This window comes from Hypanus sabinus, chromosome 13 (assembly GCF_030144855.1).
Source record: "Hypanus sabinus isolate sHypSab1 chromosome 13, sHypSab1.hap1, whole genome shotgun sequence".
Taxonomy (NCBI): domain Eukaryota; kingdom Metazoa; phylum Chordata; class Chondrichthyes; order Myliobatiformes; family Dasyatidae; genus Hypanus; species Hypanus sabinus.
The window spans coordinates 79,783,482-79,801,575 of NC_082718.1; the positions used below are offsets into that span (position 1 = coordinate 79,783,482).

At 45.3% G+C, this 18,094-nt stretch overlaps 1 protein-coding gene across 1 annotated transcript; it reads right to left on the reverse strand.

The window, feature by feature from the left end:
• Positions 1–854: 854 nt before the first annotated feature.
• LOC132404031 (2'-5'-oligoadenylate synthase 1-like) lies at positions 855–17,807 on the reverse strand. The gene is made up of 6 exons (XM_059987997.1): positions 17,519–17,807; positions 14,637–14,934; positions 13,168–13,343; positions 10,399–10,649; positions 6,515–6,647; positions 855–3,070 (listed from the first exon to the last, which is right to left on the reverse strand). The coding sequence occupies exons 1-6, from the start codon at positions 17,687–17,689 to the stop codon at positions 2,774–2,776; spliced, it is 1,326 nt and encodes a 441-aa protein (XP_059843980.1). The 5' UTR covers positions 17,690–17,807; the 3' UTR covers positions 855–2,773.
• Between the last annotated feature and the right edge of the window lie 287 nt (positions 17,808–18,094).

An 18,094-nucleotide genomic window follows, 5' to 3' on the forward strand; every position in this document is an offset into this window, starting at 1 on the left:
TAATCCATTCTGCCTCACCAGATTCACAGCAATGTGTTGACTTTTAACTGTTCGCTGAATTGGCCAGTAAGCCAGTCAGGAGTAGAGATGGATAGTCATTGAATACCGATCTTGTTGGAGATACACACATCCTGTGAATAAAAACAAGCCCAACACACGAAACTGATCCTTACAAAATGGACATTTAGAACACAATGGGCAAATAATTCAGTGGTCATCGATCTGACTACACTTGGAATTCTGTGAGCAGTTTTGGGCCCATTATCAGTGAAAAGGATGTGCCGGTATTTAAGAGGATACAGAGGAGGTTCACAAGAATGATCCGGGAATGAAAGGGTTAACATAATCAGAGCGTATGACAGCTCTCCGCCTGTACTCACTGTTTAGAAGAATGAGGGGGGAAATGTCATTGAAACTTATTGAGAATTGAAAGGTCTTAATAGACTTGATGTGGAGAGGAAGTTTCCTATAATGGGGCATTCGAGGACCAGAGCGCATGGCCTCAGGATACAAGGACGTCACTTCAGGACAAAGAGGAGGAGGTATTTCTTCAGCGAGACGGTGGTAAATCTGTGGAATCCATTGCTATAGATGGCTGTGGAGGCCAGGTCATTGGGTTTATTTCATGCAGAAGGTGATAGGTTCTTATTTAGTAAAAGCATCACAGGTTACAGGGAGAAGGCAACAGAATGTGGTTGAGAGGGCAAATAAATTGGCCACGATGGAATGGTGGACCAGGCCTGATGGTCCAAATGGCCAAATTCTGTTCCCATCTTTTATAGTCAGTTAAAATCGTCCGTAACAGCTCATTTGAGCATATGATGTCCGATTGAGCAAAACCAGCCCGATAATCCTTCAAACATTAAAACAGCTTTATTTATTGACTGCTGAATTTCCAACAATACAAAACAGAATTTACATCATATTAAGACATTATTATTCAGATAATTTCAGCAGTTTCTTCCCTGACATATAGCCAATGGCTGCCATTTCTCACATTGTACCGATGTGGATTCACAAAAAAATTCTTTTACTCGATTCAAGTCATTGTGTTTATGACGCTTAAGAGAAGAGCCTTGAGAAAAAAAAGCATAATAATTAAATAGATTCAAAGATCAATAGGTACGGCTATTCACTTTGTCCGTGTGTGGTGCAAGAGAATTGTGGACAAGCATAGGGTTTGCCAGAGTTTAAAGTGCACTGTGGGAGAAGTGTCCACGTGGGTCTGATGAGGTCCGAGGGGGTGGGGATTGTGCACTGACAAGGTACCCACGATGCATAAATCATCCGAGCTTCCCAATCACCCCAGTTCCATTATCAGATATTGGTCACGTTAGCTAACTTGGGATATGTTGCATCAGAAAGAACACAATATGCAATATGTGTTTCAAGAGTTCCTGCCTCACATCAGTTACAGTTAATGCTGATTCGACCAAAGTAATTAACCAAAGGTAATCAAAGATTCAACAGTGGCTGGGTGGGAGATGCCAGAGAGTAGTGGTGGATAACTGTTTGTCAGGTTGGAGGCCTGTGACTAGTGGTGTGCCTCAGGGATCTGTAATGGGTCCTATGTTGTTTGTCTTATACATTAATGATCTGGATGACGGGGTGGTAAATGGGATTAGTAAGTATGCAGTTGATAGTAAGGTAGGTGGCGTTGTGGATAATGAAGTAGTTTTTCAAAGCTTGCAGAGAGATTTAGGCCAGTTAGAAGAGTGGGCTGAAAGATGGCAGATGGAGTTTCATGCTGATAAGTGTGTGGTGTTACATTTTGGTAGTAATGATCAAACTAGGACATACATTGTAAATGGTAGGGCATTGAGGAATGCAGTAGAACAAAGTGATCTAGGAATAATGGTGCATAGTTCCCTGAAGGTGGAATCTCATGTGGATAGAGTGGTGAAGAAAGCTTTTGGTATGCTGTCCTTTATAAATCAGAGCATTGAGTATAGGAGTTGGGATGTAATGTTAAAATTCTACAAGGCATTGGTGAGGCCAAATTTGGAGTATTGTGTACAGTTCTGGTCACTGAATGATAGGAAAGATGTCAACTAATTAGAGAGAGTACAGAGGAGATTTACAATACAAATACAAGTACTTTATTGTCACCAAACAATTGATAGTAGAGCGTACAATCATCACAGTGATATTTGATTCTGTACTTCACACTCCCTGAAGTACAAATTGAAGTAAATACAATAAAAATTTAAATTATAAATCATAATTAGAAAATAGAAAAGTGAAAGGATTTACTGGAATGTTACCTGGGTTTCAGCACCTAAGTTACAGAGAAAGGTTGAACAAGTTAGGTCTTTATTCTTTGGAGCATAGAAGGTTGAGGGGGTACTTGATAGAGGTATTTAAAATTATGAGGGGAATAGATAGAGTTGACATGGATAAGCTTTTTCCATTGAGAGTAGGGGAGATTCAAACAAAACGGTATGAGTTGAGAGTTATGGGGCAAAAGTTTAGGGGTAACACGAGGGGTAACTTCTTTACACAGAGAGTGGTAGCTGTGTGGAACAAGCTTCCAGAAGAAGTGGTAGAGGCAGGTTCGATTTTGTCATTAAAAAAAAATCAGATAGGTATATGGACAGGAAAGGAATGGAGGGTTATGGGCTGAGTGCAGGTCGCTGGGACTAGGTGACAGTAAGCGTACGGCACAGACTAGAAGGGCCAAGATGGCCTGTTTCCATGCTGTAATTGTTATATGGAACCTTAAATGAGAAAAACTAATTCAGGTCTTTATCACTGCCATTGATTTTCAAACTGTTCAGTTAGGATCCACTGCATTAGGAAGTTGAATCTCAGTGCCACCACGCAATCTCAGGTTGACAAGGATGGTAGAATGGTGCTTAATGCCATAAGATTGCAGTGTACGTGCATCTTCAAGCGGCGTTGATTGAAAGGTTAAGTAGTACTGGCTTCGCTGGATTCGCTGCAGGGATTCAATTTTATCTTTTAAACTTGAAACCTGGTCATCTGGCAAAACCTGGATCGTCTGGTCACGTCCATCTTTTCTGACAAATATCTCCATTACACCCAGGGTGACTCCAAATGTCTTCACTGGCTGAGGTACACAAAACAAAAATGGACAGAAGTAAAATATGTTCCTTTTATACGTCAGAGGCAATAGAAAACGGAACAGAAAATCCTACAAAAGGCTGTGGATTCGGCCCAGTACATCACATGTAAAGCCCTCCTAGCCATTGAGCACATCTATATGAAAAGCTGTCAGAGGAAAGCAGCACCCAACATCAGAGATCACCACCACTCAGGCCACGCCCTTTCCTCGCTGCTGCCATCAGGAAGAAGGCACAAGAGCCTCAGGACTCACACCACCAGCTTCAGGAACAGTTACTGCCCCTCAGCCATCAGGCTCTTGAACCAAAGAAGATAACTGCATTTGTCGATTGAGATGTTCCCAAAACCAATGATCTCACTTTTAGGACTCTTTATCCAGTTATTTCATGTTCTCGTTATTTATTACTATTTATATTTGCATTTGCACAGCCTGTTATAGTTACTGTTCTATAGACTTGCTGAGTATGGCCGCAGGAAAATGAATCTCTGGGTTGTATGTGGTGACAGATATGCACTCTGGTAATAAAATTTACTTCGAACTTTATAGTCTAAGTGACAGGCAAAATCCGACAGTGTTGGACAGCAGGTGTCGAAATGAAGGGAGTGTTGTAAAACTAACTCCAGGAAAAAGCTGACTGCACCACTTATGTAAGGCTTGTGCCCCATTATGATAAATTGTTTTCTGCCCAGACTAGGGCTCATTTCTCATCCATTTTACTCACCAAACACCTGGCCATTGGACAACTTGCGTGCCTATCTTTACAGACCATCCAATTAGAAATTGAGAGTATACGGTCAAACACAAGAGATTCTGCAGATGCGGGAAATCCAAAGCAACACATGCAAAATGCTGGAGCATCTCAGCAGGTCAGGAAACATCTATGGAATAGAGTAAACAGTTGCCGTTTCTGGCTGAGACCCTTCATAAGGACTGGAAAGGAAGGGGGAAGAGGACAGATCAAAATGGTGGGGGTAGCATTACAAGGATTGTTACAAGGTGATAAGCGAAGCCAGGTGGGTGGGAAAAGTAAAGGGCTGGAGACAAAGGAATCTGATGGGAGAGGAGAGTGGACCATAGGAGACAGGAGAGGAGGAGGGGACCGAAGGGGGCCGTCATTGGCAGTCACCTGAGCAAAGCTCGACACTCGTGAAACAGTATGGAAATTAACTGTAAAAATAAGGATTAAAGACACTTATTTTAACACCCCAAAAGCCCAGGGCTCTGCTGTAACCCATCCTATGCTGGAATTACTTCTGGAGTGCAGTGGCCTCTCCGTACAAATTCAGATCTCAGCAATAAGTGGAAACAGTCATACTATCCTTCATTGCAAAGCGTACAGCCCAGGGTAAATCGTTCAGTGATCTCTCAGATTGGAACGAGTGGAGATACAATGCCTTTGTTTCAACATCGATAAACAATCTACAGGTCAATTCACAGGCTGAGAAAGGCTGATGATCTGCAAGCATCTTAGCGCGCAGATTACTGTTTCCCCGTTCTCGGGCTAAGTTTCAATTCCAAGGTCTGACGTTGCAACTAACAGGGTAAATGTCCAAGGTTACAAGCAGGAAACTGCAGTAAAACAATCATCGACTTGGGTGGCAATTTGTTCAAAATCGTACAGGACATTTATCTCACAAATGTCTACAGGTATACCCTGGAGAGCAATCTGACTGTCTGTATCACCCTCTGGTATGGTGGGTGGGGTGGGGAGGGGAACTACTGCACAGGATTGAAGTAAGCTGCAGAGAGTTGTAAACTTTATCAACATCATGGCCTAAGCCTCCATCGTACCGTGGACATGCTCAAAGAGCAATGCCTCAGAAAGGTGGTGTTTATCATTAACGACCCCATCACCCAGATGCCCTTTTCTGATTATTACCATTAGGGAGAAGGTACTGGAACTTGAAAGCACACACTCAACGATTCAGGAACAGCTTCTTCCCCGTTACCATCAGATTTCGGAATGGACATTGAACCCAGGAACGCACACTACTTTTTAAATTTCCATTTTGTCATTATTTAGTTAATTTAACTATTTTATATGTGTGTGTGTGTGTGTGTGTGTGTGCGCGCACGCGTGTGTGTTCTCTGCAATTCACAGTTTCTTTTTCTCTATTATTATCTATTGCATTGTACTGCTGCCGCAAAGTTAACAAATTTCACGACTTATGCCGGTGATATTAAACCTGATTCTGATTCTGATCTTTAAGTACTAGAAAGTGGACAAATGGAATATTTCTGACACTGTGAGGCCAAAGTTACAGTAGCTGACAAGCAAGATGTAGGAAGGATGTAGGAAAAGCCATGTTTTTTGTTTTAGCTTTTAGCCCATCCAGAAACCAGCAGACAGTTGTCCTATTGTCTTTTGCTTAGCTCATTTAGAACATAGAACATAGAAACCTACAGCACAGTATAGGCCCGTCAGCCCACAATATTGTGCCAACAATTTAACCTACTCTAGAAACGACCTAGAATTTCCTTACCGCATAGCCCTCTATTTCTCTAAGCTCCATGTACTTATCTAGGAGTCTTTTAAAAGACCCTATTATATCCACCTCTACCATCTTCACCGGCAATCACCCTTCTACCTACTTCCAAGCACCTTAAACCTATTCTCCCTCATGTTAGACATTCCAGCCCTGGGAAAAAAGCCTCTGGCTATCACCATGATCAATGCCTCTCATCATCTTCTACACCTCTAGCACGTTACCTCTCATCTTCCGTCACTCCAAGGAGAAACGCCCAAGTTCAGTCAACCTATTCTCAGAGGGCATGCTCTCCAATTCAGGCAACATCCTTGTAAATCTCCTCTGCATTCTCTCTATAGTTTCAACATCCTTCCTGTAGTGAGGTGACCAGAATTGAGCACAGTACTCCACGTCTGACCAAGGTGCTATACAGCTGCAACATTACCTCACAGCTCTTGAACTCAGCCCCACAGTTGATAAATACCAACACACCATACGCCCTTAACAACACTGTCAACCCTCCAGACTATCCACTCCACCACCAACATCTGGGTCAAACCAGTGTTCAGAACTGCAGCGTTGAAGGACAAGGTTGTTGACCTTCAGCTCCATGGACTGCAAATGAACCTGCAGGACAACACAAAGGCCTGTGACAGACTGTACCATCTCCCATGGCCGGGGCAATCTGGGATATCTGTCAAAAGCCAGCCATTGGTGGGGTGGAAGAAGTGGGCAAGTAAATGTCTTTCTACACGTACAAACCAGCTGGATGAACTCAGCAGGTCGGGCAGCATCCGTTGAAATGAGCAGTCAACGTCCTGGCCCAAAACGTTGAGTGCTTGTTTCAACGGATGCTGCCTGACCTGCTGAGATCATCCAGCTTGTTTGTATGTGTCATCTGCTGTGTACTTTGTGTTTACTAAATGTATTTCTACGTTCATCATTTACTTAACCCAGTTACCTGGACATGCCAAGGACTGACGCCAGAGACACAAGGCATTCTTAGGCACTTCCTGGCTTCATCTTCCATCACGTCCCAGACACCTGATGAAGCCACGTTTCCAGTTGGATCAGCAGGGTCGAGAATTACTGGTCTGAAAGATAAACCATTCCAACAAAGACCTCGTAAGTTCAACGGCTCAACATCCATCTCCTTGAAAATTTCATGGAGTTGCTATATATGCAATTTGTTTTCAAAGTAAGCATACACCAAGAAGTACTGATGGAAAATTTAATACTTTTGACCAAGCCCCTGAAGTTCAGTTCATGACTAAAGTACCTGCCCAGCCCTGGAGACCACAGAAGAAGATGCTGTTGACAGAGGGGCAAGACCAGAGTTTGTTGCCCATCATGGTGTTAAGGGGATTAGTCAAAAAAAATATGTTTGACCTAATATTCTTCTCCACCCATCAGGAAACCAGCAGACAGCTCAGTTGTCCTATTGTCTTGCAGGTTTAACCTGGACGCCTACGGAGCCAACCACACTGAAGTACAGCAAATGGCTTCCTCAATTCCAAGCTCTTTTCCCTCATGTCACTGGCCGTGCTGGAAGTGAGTTTTATCTAAAACCCTGCAACGTGAGGACACCAAGGACCAGGGTTGTTTGATGGTGTGATTTACGATGGGTTTCACTACCTCAGAAACCAATTCCTGTGTTGGAATTCTGGGCAACGATCTGTATCTCTGCAAATATTAACCAGTATTTTCCTATGTGTCTTGTGAAGAGGAAATGCAATTTGAGTAGGAATAAAATCTGAGGGATAAGTGACAAACTTGTTGTTACCAAGAAGTAACATGAGAGTGAATAACATACGGAGAATTCCATAAACTGGAGGTAAGGTTGCTTTTGTAAGTTTATTGTTCAGGGAGAGGGGCATTTGGAGGCTGATGTTCTTGGTGTGTTTTGTGTGGGGAGAGAAGGATTTGCGGACTGATGTTCGGTGTGTTTTGTGTGGAGGGAGGGGGATTTGGGGACTGAAGTTCTTGGTGTGTTTTGTGTGCAGGGAGGGGGATTTGGGGACTGATGTTCTTGGTGTGTTTTGTGTGCAGGGAGGGGGATTTGGGGACTGAAGTTCTTGGTGTGTTTTGTATGAAGGGAGGGGGATTTGGGGACTGAAGTTCTTGGTGTGTTTTGTGTGGAGGGAGCGGGATTTGGGGACTGATGTTCTTGATGTGTTTTGTATGGAGGGAGGGGGATTTGGGGACTGAAGTTCTTGGTGTGTTTTGTGTGGAGGGAGGGGGATTTGGGGAGTGATGTTCTTGGTGTGTTTTGTGTGGGGTGAGGGGGATTTGGGGACTGATGTTCTTGGTGTGTTTTGTGTGGGGAGAGGGGGATTTGGGGACTGATGTTCTTAGTGTGTTTTGTGTGGGGAGAGGGGGACTTGGGGACTGATGTTCTTGGTATGTTTTGTGTGGAGGTAGGGGGATTTGGGGACTGATGTTCTTGGTATGTTTTGTGTGGAGGGAGGGGGATTTGGGGACTGATGTTCTTAGTGTGTTTTGTGTGGAGGGAGGGGGATTTGGGGACTGATGTTCTTGGTGTGTTTTGTGTGGGGAGAGGGGGATTTGGGGACTGATGTTCTTGGTGTGTTTTGTGTGGGGAGAGGGGGATTTGGGGACTGATGTTCTTAGTGTGTTTTGTGTGGAGGGAGGGGGATTTGGGGACTGATGTTCTTGGTGTGTTTTGTGTGGGGAGAGGGGGATTTGGGGACTGATGTTCTTAGTGTGTTTTGTGTGGGGAGAGGGGGATTTGGGGACTGATGTTCTTGGTGTGTTTTGTGTGGGGAGAGGGGGATTTGGGGACTGATGTTCTTAGTGTGTTTTGTGTGGGGAGAGGGGATTTGGGGACTGATGTTCTTGGTGTGTTTTGTGTGAAGGGAGGGGGATTTGGGGACTGAAGTTCTTGGTGTGTTTTGTGTGGAGGGAGCGGGATTTGGGGACTGATGTTCTTGATGTGTTTTGTATGGAGGGAGGGGGATTTGGGGACTGAAGTTCTTGGTGTGTTTTGTGTGGAGGGAGGGGGATTTGGGGAGTGATGTTCTTGGTGTGTTTTGTGTGGGGAGAGGGGGATTTGGGGACTGATGTTCTTAGTGTGTTTTGTGTGGAGGGAGGGGGATTTGGGGACTGATGTTCTTGGTGTGTTTTGTGTGGGGAGAGGGGGATTTGGGGACTGATGTTCTTGGTGTGTTTTGTGTGGGGAGAGGGGGATTTGGGGACTGATGTTCTTGGTGTGTTTTGTGTGGAGGGAGGGGGATTTGGGGACTGATGTTCTTGGTGTGTTTTGTGTGGGGAGAGGGGGTTTTGGGGACTGATGTTCTTGGTGTGTTTTGTGTGGGGAGAGGGGGATTTGGGGACTGATGTTCTTGGTGTGTTTTGTGTGCAGGGAGGGGGATTTGGGGACTGATGTTCTTGGTGTGTTTTGTGTGCAGGGAGGGGGATTTGGGGACTGAAGTTCTTGGTGTGTTTTGTGTGGAGGGAGCGGGATTTGGGGACTGATGTTCTTGATGTGTTTTGTATGGAGGGAGGGGGATTTGGGGACTGAAGTTCTTGGTGTGTTTTGTGTGGAGGGAGGGGGATTTGGGGAGTGATGTTCTTGGTGTGTTTTGTGTGGGGAGAGGGGGATTTGGGGACTGATGTTCTTGGTGTGTTTTGTGTGGGGAGAGGGGGATTTGGGGACTGATGTTCTTAGTGTGTTTTGTGTGGAGGGAAGGGTCTCTGGTGATTGAGGATCGTGTTGCCTTTCTATTTTGTGCAGGGGGTCGGGGTTGCTGTTTCTCTCTGAACTGACTTCCATGGATTTTCTTTGTTTAACGGTTATCTGGAGAAGAAAAATCTCAGAGTTGTATACTGCATACGTCCATTAAAAAATGACCCTTTCAACCTTGCAACACACACAAAATGCTGGAGGATCTCAGCAGGCCAGGCAGCATCCACAGAAAAGAGTCCTGTGACATGTTGGACCGAGACCCTTCAGCAGGACTGGAGAAAGAAAGATGAGGAGTAGAGTTAAAAGGTGGGGGGAGCGGAGGGAGAAACACAAGGTGATCGGTAAAACCAGGAGAGGGGAGGGTGAAGGATCGCAGCTGGGAAGTTGATTGGTGAAAGACTTACCGGGCTGCAGAGGGGGGAATTAATAGGAGAGTACAGCAGGCCGTGGAAGAGAGAAAAGAGGAGAGGAGCACCAGAGGGAGTTGATTGCTAGACAAGGAGAAAGGCCGAGAGAGGGAAAAGGGGATGCGGAATGGCGAAAGGCGGGGGGCCATTACCATAAGTTCAAGAAATTGATGTTCATTCCATCAGGTTGAAGGCTACCCAGACAGAATATAAGGTGTTGTTCCTCCAACCTGAGTATGGCCTCATTGCAACAGTAGAGGAGGTCACGGATAGACATATCAGAATGGGAATGGGAAGTGGAATTAAAATGGATGGCCACTGGGTTGTCCTGCTTTTACTGGCTGAAGGAGTTTAGCCGTTCGGCAAAGCAATCTTGAAGCTTTTTAGGTGACTGAAAGGATTACCACTGGTGGAAAAGGAATGGAGAGGGGACTGGCCCCCTGGCTAGGAGAGGTTGTAGATGCAGGGTGTGGTGAGGTAATGGAGGGTAGGTTGTGGCTGGTGAGAACTGAAAATGAGGGAGAAGGTTTGGAATTTCATCACTTCAGGTGAGACAATGCAGGTTACTTTAGAATTAGGAACATTTAGAAGTGCATTGAATCATCTTTATATTATGATAAGATTATTTTTCCCTGTGTTAGACCTGTCTGTACAGGAATTTGAAACGGAACATTAACTAAAATAAAAAAAGTAGTTTTAATTGTCAGTGTGAATTGTGCTCGTGCATCTTACCTCCTCTCACGGAGTTTATTTTTTAAAAATTCTGCCAAGGATCCATTAGTGACATCGTAGTAGTCAGTCCAGTAGATGCACAGTTCCCGATGTCTGCAGATCAGTTCCAGGACTGTGCGGAACCCTTCAGCCGTGTCAAATCTCTCCTTGCCATTACCTTGTTCCCAGGCATGGATAGTCAATAACTCCAGGGCATACTTTGGTGGCAGTCGTGTTCCGGCTCTCAACTCTGACTGCCGTGGCTTCACGTACTGAGAAAGTTATTGACAAAGATAAATAAATAAGTGATGTAAAACATACTCCTTCCTATCCTGTATTTTTCTCTCTACATTTTAATCCTTTGTTATTTGTCTTGAGGTAGATACATGCTTTGTGCACACCCAGATCAACGATCACATAAAAATATCCTTTGACCAATCTTTGTGTAGCCCTTAATCCAATATTTCCATCACTCAAACTGCTACATATAAAGTTAATTTCCCTTCATAAAAATAAGTTTGAGGGCACATAGCCTGAGGCTCAGGCTGCCGTCGACAGATCTTTGAGGACCAAACCTAGTCTTAACATATTGATGTAGCTATAAAGAAGGCAAGACAAGACCATGGCTAAATTTAAATAGGAGTTTGTCACCTTATACACTCAAAAACATCTACAGATGCACTGTGGAGAGCATTCTGACTGGATCATCACCATCTGATATGGGTGTGGCGCTACTACACAGGATCAAGGTAAGATGCTGTGGTGGTTCAGTCCGAAGTCCGTGGTCCGGTCAGCAGACTCCGGACTCCGGGTTTTCCGGCGGTCCCTTGCTGGGTTGGACTTAACTGGAAACACCTGAGGCTCATATTGGAACTGGGAATGTAAGTGGCCCTGGTATTGAGTGTGGTTGGGTTGTTGTTGTTTACTCAGGGCACAGATGGCTGGTGGAAGGCTAGAATGGACTCTTGCCATCCTTGGGGCCGCGTTGGAGAACCATGGCTTCTGGGAGCCTTGCTGTCAGTAGTCGGAGTGGTCATTGTGGTATGGATTCAGCTGTTTCCTGGGCCAGCTGGGTGGCCGTCAGCCACTCTGAGCTAGGTAGGGATCCAGTTACTTCCGTAGCCAACAAGGCTGCCGGCCGTAACGGCTACTCAGAGCTACGCCGATGCAGAGGTGGAACTGTCTGTCGTTCCTTGGTGTTTGTCTCTTCCTGTCCTTGCCCCGGTGAGATAAGTCTGGCTGTTCTGCCGTTGCTCTGCGGGGGGGATCTGTCTTGTCTTGCCCTTGCCTCTGTGGGGTAAATCAGGCTGTTCTGCTGTTACCCTGTGGGGGGAATCTGTCTTGTCTTGTCTTTGCCTCTGTTGGGTAGGTCAGGCTGTTCTGCTGTTACCTGATGGATGGTCCTGCCCCACCTTGGTGTGTCGTTATAAATGAGTCCCGGCTTGTCGGAGGATAAGTCCCAGCTCTGTCTGTGTACTGTCCCGTTTCATGTCAGTGTCCTGTTAAAGATGAGTCCCGGCTTGTCGGAGGATAAGTCCCAGCTCTATGTCTGTGTACTGTCCCGTTTCATGTCAGTGTCCTGTTAAAGATGAGTCCCGACTTGTCGGAGGATAAGTCCCAGCTCTGTCTGTGTATTGTCCCGTCACATGTCAGTGTCCTGTTAAAGATGAGTCCCGGCTTGTCGGAGGATAAGTCCTGGCTCCATGGTGATGTACAGTTCCTAGTCTGCCCCTAGCTCCAGCCTCTGAGTTCCCCAGGCCCGCAGCCTGCAGCCTCGTCGTCCTCGCCTGGGTTTGGGGGTCTAAGCCCGAGGCAAAACCCAGGTTCTGGGTCCTTGTCCAGTCTTGGGCTCGGAGTCCACCCCAGGCTCCTTGTTCCCAGTCCCTCGTCCTGGTCCTGCTTCCCCTGTCACGACAGCATCCCATCCCGTCCCTGGGTTCTGTCTCATCCTGTTTCTGGGACTCCAGTGTCTGTGTCCTGCAGTTGGGTCCTGATTCAACACCTGACTTATGACAGATGCAGAGAGTTATAAAATCAGTTCGATCCATCATGGTTACTTGTCTCCATAGTATCCAAGACTTCTTCAAAGAGTGCTGCCTCAGAGAGGTGACGTCCATCATTAAAGACCCCCACCACGCAGAACATGTCCTCGTCTCATGTTACCGTCAGGAAGGAGGTACAGAATCCTGAAGGCACACTCTCAGTGAGTGAGGAACAGGTTCTTCCCCTCTACTGTCCAATTTCTAAATGGACACTGAACCCAGGAACACTACCTCACTAACAAGGGAAAATCTGCTGATGCAGGAAATCCGAGCCAATGCTGGAGGAACTCAGCAGGCCAGGCAGTGTCCGTGGAAAAGAGTATGGTTGACGTTTCGGGCCGATACCCTTCATCAGGACTGGAGGAAAAAGATGAGTCAGAGTTAGAAGGTAGGGGAGGGGAGGAAGAAACACAAGGTGATAGGAGGGGTGGAGTGGTGAAGTAAAGAGCTGAGAGATTGATCGGTGGAAGAGGTACAGGGCTGGAGAAGGGGGAATCTAATAGGAGACGACAGAAGGCCACAGAAGAAAGAAAAGGGGGGAGGAGCACCAGAGGGAGGTGATGGGAAGGCAAGGAGATAAGGTGAGAGAGGAATGGGGAATGGTGAAGGAGGAGGGAGTACTTCCTGTTTTTTGAATTGGCCTCCACAGGCGTGCCTCTGAAGAAAGTGGAAGCTGGATATTAAACAAGCTATCTGTTTGTATTGGAATGACAATGATTAGGAATCATTCTGTTCTCCAGTAACTTACCAGTTTGTACCAATATTTCAGCAGGCGGATCAAATCTTTGACTTTTGAAGTATACTTCTTTACAAACGCTCTCTGAAGTTCAGTAAAGCAGGCAGAAAATTCTCCATCTGTGGTGCTGTTTCTGCTTCTAAATCTGATCAATTCACAATGTGCTTCATTCGCATTGGACTTCCCCTCTGTAAGGAGTAGAATGGTTAACGATCAACAATCACAGTGCAGTTAATATCTGAAACCCAGCAGGCCATGCATAGTGCTGCATTGTATTGCTGCCCTCCAGTTTAGTTAATCGCATGATTCACAACCCAAAGGTTCTCAAATTGGATCAGCTAGCTTGCGTAGCATTCCTGAAGGGACGAGGAGGAAACTCAGCCCAAGCTGCTAACTATTGTCGTTTAACATATGGCACACGGTTCTGGGCACCCCACTATAGGAAGCATGTTGAGGCTTCGGAGAGAATGCAGAAGCTTTACCTTTCCGACAGCTCATTCAGCGGCAGGGGCAGGCCATGGCGATGAGGTTTCTCGCAGGTCGGCAATGTGTGTTTAAAAGTACAGAAGGGGCAAGCGGGGGCGACCACTGTCAGGGTGGCAATTGTTGGGGCGGCCATTGTTGGGAGCAGGTTAGTGGTGAAAATAGGAGTGTCAGGCTTTGGCTAACGGAGGCTTCGGATTGAAAGAGGCGTTAGCTCTGGGTAAGCTTCTGTTAAGGTTCCAGTTTTTTTCTCTTACTGTGCCTAGCGTAGTAAATGGCTGCTGGGTGTTGATTGGATGTTGGAGTCCCGGGAGACCCAGACTCTCCCAGGGATCTGCGTTTGCATCCAGCTACAGCTCCTGAACACCGTGTAGGGAACTGGAGCAGCAGCTTGGTGCCTTTGGCTTGTACGGGAGAGTGAGGAGATCATCGATCAGAGTTAGAGGGAAGTAGTCACCCTGAAATTGCAGGAGGCAAGTAGTTGAGCAGATCTGTGAGTGAAAATGCCTTGATAATGAGAGAGATCAGAGGAGAATGGCCAGACTGGTTCAAGCTGACGGGAAGGCAACAGTCACTCAACTAGCCACACATTAGAACAGTGGTGGGCAGAAGAGCATCTCGAATACACAACACATCCAACGTTGAAGTGGATGAGCTACAGCAGGAGGAACAGTATCTAATGAAGGGGCCACCGAGTGTGTTCTTCCTGATTAAAGATAGCAATAACTAAATATAGAACTCAATTGTCTCAGGATCTGAACCATGAACTAGAAAAGGGACACTGAAGGGAGAAAATCAAACAAGCTCCACTCTTCACATCATTCTAGAACAGAATTTCCCAACCTTTTTTAATGCCACAGACTCTTAGCAATAACCAAGGGGTCCATGGACCCCAGGTTGATAACATCTGTTCTAGAGCTTACACAAGAAATAAAATTACATTTCAGTTTAATAGTACTTCTAAACATAGGTGACATAACATTGCGGCAGGTTCTTACTTAATGCATCATAGGTCGGCAGAACATCAAATGACACACTCTCTGAAGATTTCTTTGATCTCAACTCAAAGCTCAGAGATTTTGGTGGGATGCTGCTTTGTTTTATTGAGGTGATAGTAATATCACGGATCTCATACGCAAGGCTCCTGGAGCATTCTTCCAGCATTTGCTGAATGTCCCCCAGAATTCCAAGCCTGGTGTCTCTCTGGTCCTGGAAACTTTTGAAGCAACTGAGGAAGACGACAAGATCTGCATCTGAGCTCTCTTTTACGGCTGTACCTTTGCCTGATGACCCACCCTGTCAAAAAACAAGAATGTTCAATTATTTCTGAATATTACAATGAGTGGCAGACAGTTCCATTCCAGATCTATGATGTAAACAAACGACCCACATTGATTACCTTCACTATCGATCGTCATGGGATTACAGTCTGTTTCAGTTGTTACTTTGTTTTCACAGTTACACACGGTGGCTATTTTTCCAGCTGCTTTAAGAACCAAACATAGAACACTACAGCACAGTACAGACCCTTCGGCCCTCCTTGTTGTGCCGACTCATATATACCTTAAAAACCAGTACTACCCCGTAACTACCCCGTAACCCTCTATTTCTCTTTCATCCATGTGCCGATCCTTTTCATCCAAGTATTCCCCTTTTCCACAAATCCTCAATGAGATGGGAACTCCACAATTTTTCCCCAAGGTAGATATTCTATGCATATGATCATAAATGATCACTGACAGCAGGTTATTGCACTTTATTGGCAAAACACCCAGCCTCGTAGTCACTGAAGAGACAGTTTTTATATAAAAGTAAACTGGAGCAAGAAGACCTGTGCTGATAACTCAATCCTGAATCTGTGGAATGCAGTCCCACAGACTGTGCTGGAGGCAATATCCATGGGGATAGTTAATGCAGAAATTGATAGTTTCCTGATTGGGCTGGGCATCAAAGGATATGACCGAAAGGCAGGAGAATGAGGAATTGAGTGGGATATAGTATCAGCCATGATGGAATGGGGAGCAGACTCGATGGGCTGAATGGCCTAATTCTGCTCCTACATTTTATGGTCTTATGGTCCCTGCAACCAGCACTATGTGACTCAGCTGGAAGAATCTCACCACATCATTGGTTTATGGAAGACTCATTTCATACTGGCCGTATGAAACTTGAGTTGACATTTGGGCAACTTAATTCTGGATGTGAGCTGCCCACGTTTCAGAGGGAATTGAGCATCTGAAGAGCAATTCTGTAAGTTCCATTGTTTTTGTGTTTTCTAAATATCCAGTGATTAATCAGGATAAGTATACCTATTCACAGAGAGTGCTGTCTGTATCACTTGCCAGACCCACGAACCTGATTCTACATTACAGGCATGGCCGCTATACAAGGAAGTAAGGGGACTAGGACCTCATGATTTATAAAGCAGACTTTGAACTGGGGTTCCAGTGAGCGAGAAGATAATGTGGGAAATTCGGACCCAGCGGGTTTGAAGGCAGGGGGTAAACTGGTCAGTTAAAAAGCAATGTTGACAGGGTTTGCTCTGTTCCCTTCCCTTTGTACAAGGGGAAATGCATTAGTATTAATGGATTGAAACCTGACCGTGGTTGCTGCAGGTGAGGTGAGCTGTGTTGGAAGGGAGACGTACTTTTGGGAAATGTGGAAGTTCTGGATGCTTGTCTACTGCAAACCTGAAACAGATTCCATTGGCATGCCAACCTGATTGACTGGTGAGAGCCCATTCACCAGCTCCCTGCAACCAGCATCACGTGATTCTGCTGCTAATGTGGTGCTGCCCATGATGTCAAGAGAAGAGGGAGGGCAGATCTGATCTCTGTCCTTGGGGAGCTCAAAGGAGGACAAAGGAGGGGAAAGCAGACAAAAATACAATCTCCAACTCTAAATAATAATTCAACTGATCAATCATATCACAGTGGTGAGTTGTGTCCTCACCCTTTTCCCTGCCTCTATTTATACCAAAATTGTTTCGGTTTCAGATTTTCAAAGTTTTAAAATCTCAGCCAATCCCAAACCATAATTATTTTTCGATGGGACCAGAAGGATGAAACCAAAATTCAAATTGTCCCATTGGCCACCTCAGAATCCGGAAAGCTGAAGTAGAAGCAGACCATCCCTGATCTCTATCAGCTGTCCAGGAAGACGATGACAACTAGGATACCTTGGGAGGTGTCCCAACGAGCCAAAACAGATCTTAATTTAATGTGTTTTTTTTTTGGCAGAAACTCAATAATGCTGTTCCACAACGGTTTGCTGCCAAACTTGTGAACATAATGGGAAACCTATTTGATGCTCTGGTGTCCTAGAAGAAAGTCCATTTACTTGCCAATTTATCTGAAATTCAGCAGCGAAAAAGGCTGTAAATTCGGAGATTCAGCCAACACCATTACAGGCACCAACATCCCTACCAATGAGAACATTGTCAGGAGGCAGTGCCTCAAGGGGGTAGTGTCTATCATTAAGGTCCCTCACCATCAGGGACATGGCCTTTTCTCATTACTACCATCAGGGAGGTGGTACACATTCAACGTTTAGGAACAGCATCTTCTCCCCTTTGCCATCAAATTTCTGAATGGTTGATAAACCCAGGAACACCATCTCACTATTCCTCTTCTGCACTATTTATTTATTTCTTTACTAGTTGTAACTTCTCGTAATATTCTCAGTCTTGAACTGCACTGTTGCCACAAAATAGCAGATTTCACAATGTATGTCAGTGATAATAAACCTGATTCTAACATCATCACATTCATCCGAAAACAACTCCACTTATAAGGAAAGGAATTAAAAGATAAATTAAAATGAATTATTCAGATCACTTGGAGGTACAGTAAATATTTGTATTAAAAGCCAAGCAACTCACCTTAACAGCTCTGATCACTTTAATGCTGGGTTGATGCATGAAACATCGATTCTTTAAAAATTCACAGATTCTGTGCACAGCCTGCTTCACCTCAGCATTAAATCCAACTGGCTCCAAGTTTCTTTTGATGAACTCGTCCAGTCTCCTGGGCTCTGTGCAGTACAGCTCCATCGTTGCTGAGCGTTTGTTCTTCCTCAGGAGTGTGGTTTTACCTCTGCCCCACAGCTGCTCCCACAGATGCAGTGGATGTGGAGCAGAACCGACAGTAACCTCTTTATAAGCTGCTTGTTAGCTCCACCTTCAAATAATAAAAATGCAGTGCAATGTGAAGATATGTAATCTTTTCCTAGTGCAGTAAAATTTGTACACATCACAGTTCAGTGACTGATCCACCGCTGCTCTGCTTATTGGATGTTTTAGATCATCTTCCCACCCTACCTCTTGTGAAAATGCCATCCCAGTCTCACAATTCCTCTATCTCCGCCGCATCTGCTCTCAGGATGAAGCTTTTCATTGCAGAGCAAAAGAGGTGTTGTCCTCCTTCAAAGAAAGGGGCTTCCCTTCCTCCACCATCAA